This window comes from Etheostoma cragini, chromosome 7, assembly GCF_013103735.1.
Source record: "Etheostoma cragini isolate CJK2018 chromosome 7, CSU_Ecrag_1.0, whole genome shotgun sequence".
In the NCBI taxonomy this organism is placed as follows: domain Eukaryota; kingdom Metazoa; phylum Chordata; class Actinopteri; order Perciformes; family Percidae; genus Etheostoma; species Etheostoma cragini.
Window position 1 is genome coordinate 15,898,174 of NC_048413.1, and position 5,563 is coordinate 15,903,736.

Here is a 5,563-nt window from a genome sequence, read left to right on the forward strand (position 1 = left end):
CCCCAGGGAAGTTTTGAGCATCAACAATTTCATACCTTCGTATCACGTAGACTACACCACTGCCTATAGTGAGCAAATACACTTCAAAAAGGTAATTGTTTTATACAAAATTTAAAATGATTGGAGGTATCATCCATCCATCCATGGATGGATGGCTTGGAGGTATAGTTTGCTTAAATGACTTAGAGAAATATGGGACTGTTTTATGACTGGATATTTGGGATATACTTTGTATATTTACATTTAGGTAACATTAACGTTTCCATTCACTGTTTGCTGTTTGAATGTCATCATTTTATTTTCTGAGACTTTATAATTAACTGGGTAAGGTCCATGCATGGCCAACCGGTTTGTGGTAAGTTAATTGTAACTTTGCCCTGCTAAAGCCCAGTATCAGTTGCATGATAAGGACCGACTAGATCTGCTTTAATACCGGATCCCAGGGCTCTGCTTGGATGTGGGTCCCTGGGTCAAGATCTAGCTAGTTGAAAAACCTTTATTATTTCAGTTTTGTGACGATTTGTTTTTAATTAAATGAATTAATCATGGGCAATTTAATAATTTAGCAAGGGTTAATAGGAACGTATTTTTGCATAGCAGGTTAATAAGGCCTAAGAAAAACACATTTAGCTACAGCTGTGTTGAATGAACATATCTACATTAAAAATAACAAGAGTTTACAACATGTCGGACCAAAATTGTCAGTAACAAATGTGAGTTTTGAAAGTAATCAATGAACATGAAGTCACGGTTGGTTTAAACTTTGGTTAACTTATAAAGACAAACATTACGTTTTTATTTACCCACCTGCTGCGGCCGGAATCCGCTGAGAGTGAAGCCGTTTTCAAACTTTGTGGAGGGGAAAGGATCCCGGCTGGACATGTTTAATGACCACACGAAGCTCTGCACTCGAATAACACAATCTAGCTATGTCCGTAATGTTGTTGTTGCTGTTAGCTTCTTATGCGGAATGCGCCCAAATGAACCCTAATTAAATGTTTACAACCTGGTTTCTAGGCAACCACAAACTTCCGGATAAACCTTTCAAAAGAAAACTTTCGGATTGTTAACCTGAATGCATTATTCTTCAAAAATGACTATAAAAGCCAGATAGGCCACACACAATACACAATACAATGTCCGAGAGTACTTTAACAAAGCACAATTTTTCCATTCCTTTCAAGGAATACAAGGCTGTGGCTGCAACTTAAGCCATTCCTTCCGTAGATAGGCTATGATGATTCCTTGGTTTGATCCAGTATCTGATTAAGAGTTTGTTTTAATTAAGTAAATGTCTCATATGCTCAACCTACATTGTCTTTGAGTGGTATTGAATTGCATGGTGAAAAAAGTTATAATAAATGTATCCGTCAAATTTTGCTAAGTAAAAACCAAATAATTCAAAGAGGAAAGTCTTATTGGAATTCACATTTGGAAGTTATAGCCTATAAACTGGAAAACTTTTTTAAAAATTGTACTTCTAACAAGGCAAAAGAAATTCATTTTTAAATTCGACACAAAATCTATCCAGTAAATTCTGTAATATCTAGATTTATGATATTGATTGCTCCTGTTCTTTTTGTGGATGCGCTGATGTAACTACATTGAAATTTGGGTCTGATTTGAATTGTTTCATTCTCCATCCCCCCATGGTCACTCATACTTTTACTCTAAATGATGTTATATACATCTTTAATGTATGTTATTTTAAACAGGAAAAGGTTTCATTCATGAGAAACAATTCTTAGGTTCTCAAACTTCATTCCGCTCTTTTTTTTGTGCACAGGTCAGATTCGAACCCACAGTCAATGCTGTAAGGACTACAAAGCCTACATGGTGCGCACGCACTAGTGGGTGAGCTAGGTCACCCCTTTTATTCTCTTGGTGTGAAATGTATTTAGGCTTACACATTTTATAATGTGATGATTTGTCTATCCTGTGATTATGTTTTCATCCCTCTTTTACTTAGGCTACTTTCTTTATTTGTGTAATATTTATCTATTATGAATCAGGAAATTTGTTTGTAAGGTTTTGTATAGGTTCTTTACGTGAAAACGGCCAATTGCTACCGTGAAATAAATATAGGCCTATTATTTTTTAAAGCCATCAGTCGCTTAAAAACGTGCAACCGTACTAATTAGGCTAATCCGTTTTTTTGAAAAGTTATAACGATAAGGGCTCAGTTCTGCAGGGAATGTCCAAATAATGCTTGCAGAAGGCAGGTACAACACAAGCCAGCCATTAAACGATGACTCAGAGTAACAGGCACCAGAGCCAATCACCCAGGAGAATGTTTGCCTAGCGTGAAGCCGCGCCCCAGTCGCCGGGCGGGCAGCACCTTTGGGTGCAGGCCAACCCTCTACTACTCCGTCTCCATCACTTCAGCGCTGACCGAAGGCGGCGATGCAGCGAGGCCCGATGCACCTGCGCCACCTTTTGCTGTGGTTGCTTTTTGCACAAACCAATGCGGAGTTGCCCATGTGCAAAGAGGTGAGAGGATTCACATTGTTTTATTGTTAGCCATTTCTACATTATAAATAAAAACAACCAGGCCTACCCGCAAAACCAAAAATTATTAACAGGTGTGAATTGTTTCCTAGTACGAAATTGAACGTGCCTATTTGGTTTAATCGGGTAAATTGTTTATGGAAGAGTTGTTTTTGAAAATGTAATTTAAAGCAAGCAAAATATGCTACATGCAACATGTCTAAAAATGCTGAAATGGCTGACTTATAGCCTCTCAAACAGCTTCACCAAGTTATTCCTGATAAGAAGTGAAACCTGTTGAAGTGCAATGTTTGACTTTAGCCTTTAAAATTAAATACAAATCAAGAAGAGTGTACATTTTAGCAGGACTAAAGTCTGCCTCATTATTGTGAGTGTGAATGAAAACATGTTTTGCATTACATTAGTCACTTCACTTCTGCTTGCTTCAGTGGTATGATTAATACACACTTGTGTTACTAGAATGTCCATATGTTACATCCTCTGCCGTGCTGTCCTCACCCTTCTATATCGGTTTTCATTTGCATAACAGTACAGTTTGATAATACTCAAACCATTTCTTTTTTTTCACCATACTTTAACGCAGATGTGTAGACTTAAGATAGGAGAGCTGTTGGGAAAAATTTTAGCACAAAAGATCCGAGACAGTCCTGTAATTTGAGTCTATTGGGCCTATAGGTGATGATGATTTGGGGAAGGAGGTGAGTGAGTGTCCATGCCAATCCAGTGACCATGAGGCACAGCGGTCATCCTGTCCCGTTGCCTTGGTTTCCTCATGTTAGTTTAAAGGAGGCGATTAGGCTACAGCACTTCCCCAGTTTGATGCATTTTTACATCAGATCCTCCCACCCAAACATGTTCACCTGACACCCCAACCACAGCAAATGTAGCAGCTCTAATCAAAAACACAGACCCAGAGGATTGCTGCTGCCCTGTTTCTGTTAAATATTAATCCCACAAGGATATGTATGGGCTTGGGTTAGTCTGACTACTTGGAATATAACAGCCTGCTGTTGACAAAGATAACACGGTGACAGTACTCACGGCTTGTTTCAGAAAGTGTCAGATCTAAAAGATAACTTTAACGTTAAGTCACATCCCCAGTTACATCATTACAGGGGAGACGGGTGGGACCGTGTTTGTCAGTGAGCTCCAAAAACCATCAAAACACAACAGACAAATACTGCAAAAGCTTTGCACCTGAGCTCCTACTGTCTCCAAAGTCCTGCGACAACACTGAAAATGACATGTTTACAGAAGGATTGGATGGATCAACATCTCTCCCCCTTGGCTATAAGTAAATAAACCCTGAAGGGAGTTTTACTGGTGCAGAGTTGCAGCACATCCTTGATAAGTAAAACAGTTGAGACGGCCTCCTGGGCAAATATTAGCTGCGACTTTATTTGGAAAAGGGGCTTACCTGGTTTTGAAAAAAGAAATATCCAAAACCAGGGTGTAAAAAGTGTAAAACAATCTGTTGAACTTGTTGTAATAACAGCTCCTTTTGCTGTTCACATGCATGCTGCCTTGCATCTTTATGAATGATGTGTATATAGTGTGTTTTTATCCAACTGTGTGAAACTAACACCTGTGTTTTGTCACTGCAGTCAGATTATCACTTTGAGTACACAGAGTGTGACGTACTCGGGTCACGATGGAGAGTGGCGGTTCCCAACAAAGCCGACACATGCACAGGCCTCCCAGATCCAGCCAAAGGCACTCAGTGCAGTGAGTGTCCTCCTCTTATACCTCAATCTGTATTACAGCTTTATATATATATATTACATTGTTACCACACTCTTTTGTCTGTTCCTTGTCATGTTGTTGACATATCCATGATACATTTCCAATGAGGCCTCTTTCTTTCTCTTCCTCTTGCAGCCTTCTCCTGTAGTGAGGGGGAGTTCCTCAACATGCAGACACAGGAGTGCCAGAAGTGTGCTGTAGGCACCTACTCTCTGGGCACTGGCGAGGCCTTTGATGAGTGGGACAGCCTGCCGTCTGGTTTTGTCACCCATGGGATGCCCACGAATGGCGGGGACGCCCACACAGACTGCACCAAGTTAGTATACATTTTTTGTTATGATTGTTACTGTTTCATAAAGCTCATCAAACTGTTTTTGCTGCTGATGTTTCTCCAGCTCAACCTGGACACCAAAGGGTGATTATGTAGCCTCAAACACAGATGAGTGCACTGCAACACTGTCCTATGCTGTGAGCCTGAAGAAACCTGGAACTGTGTCCTTTGAATATTTCTACCCTGACAACGGCATTTACTTTGAGTTCTACGTAAGTAATTCAAAAAGGACTGTTGATGTTGACAAGATGGGTGTTTTTTGGGGGGGATATTTGGTCACATTTGACTCTTTCACCCCTCTCTTTAGGTACAGAATGACCAATGTCAGTCTACAGACACAGAGAGCCGGTGGATGAAGATCTCTGAAAGCAACTTTAGCAAATACAGGGTTTGTCTGAGTGAAGCATTTTCTTACACCTGCTGGCATATGGTTGTCATTTGCCCTTAGAATTCAGAATAAAAGCTCTCATGTTTTCTCATTTTTTCCTTTCTCATTTTCACATTCACTCTGTTTCAGGTTGAGCTCAACACCGGCAACAATGTGCTGTATTGGAGAACCACTGCGTATTCTCTGCAGGGCAGTGCTGTCAAGCCCGTGCAGTTGAGGAACATTGCCATCTCAGGTAGATTATCGCCTGTAGTGTGTTGTGTGCAGCAGTTTTAAACATTTGTTTACTCCTCAACTTTTTCCAGTTATGATTACAAGTTGATTGAGGATTTTTTATCCAGGGGTGGCCTACACATCAGAGTGTTTCCATTGTAAACCCGGCACCTACAGTGCAAAAGCAGGATCTGCCCGCTGTACCCCGTGCCCAGCTGAAACCTACTCCAACAAGGGCGCCACCGTTTGCCATGAGTGCGAACAAGACAAATATTCAAGTATGCATGTTTGAATTTCTGACACCAGTAATATTGTTGATCTGCATACTCTTATATATATTCATATTTGCATGTTGTCACACAAACACACACACACACACA

General features: G+C 40.3%; 2 protein-coding genes across 2 annotated transcripts in view; one reads left to right on the forward strand and one right to left on the reverse strand.

The window, feature by feature from the left end:
• The window catches only part of c7h1orf194 (chromosome 7 C1orf194 homolog), a 2,278-nt gene extending 1,228 nt beyond the window's left edge, over positions 1 to 1,050 (reverse strand). The window contains exon 1 of the mRNA XM_034877227.1: positions 808 to 1,050. Within this exon, the coding sequence (XP_034733118.1) occupies positions 808 to 882 (75 nt within the window). The 5' untranslated portion in view covers positions 883 to 1,050. The remainder of the gene's footprint in view (positions 1 to 807) is intronic.
• Positions 1,051 to 2,212: 1,162 nt separating this feature from the next.
• The window catches only part of elapor1 (endosome-lysosome associated apoptosis and autophagy regulator 1), a 10,552-nt gene continuing 7,201 nt past the window's right edge, over positions 2,213 to 5,563 (forward strand). Inside the window, exons 1-7 of the mRNA XM_034877226.1 lie at positions 2,213 to 2,490; positions 4,113 to 4,233; positions 4,387 to 4,567; positions 4,647 to 4,794; positions 4,890 to 4,970; positions 5,100 to 5,205; positions 5,312 to 5,461. Of these exons, the coding sequence (XP_034733117.1) occupies positions 2,404 to 2,490; positions 4,113 to 4,233; positions 4,387 to 4,567; positions 4,647 to 4,794; positions 4,890 to 4,970; positions 5,100 to 5,205; positions 5,312 to 5,461 (874 nt within the window). The 5' untranslated portion in view covers positions 2,213 to 2,403. The remainder of the gene's footprint in view (positions 2,491 to 4,112; positions 4,234 to 4,386; positions 4,568 to 4,646; positions 4,795 to 4,889; positions 4,971 to 5,099; positions 5,206 to 5,311; positions 5,462 to 5,563) is intronic.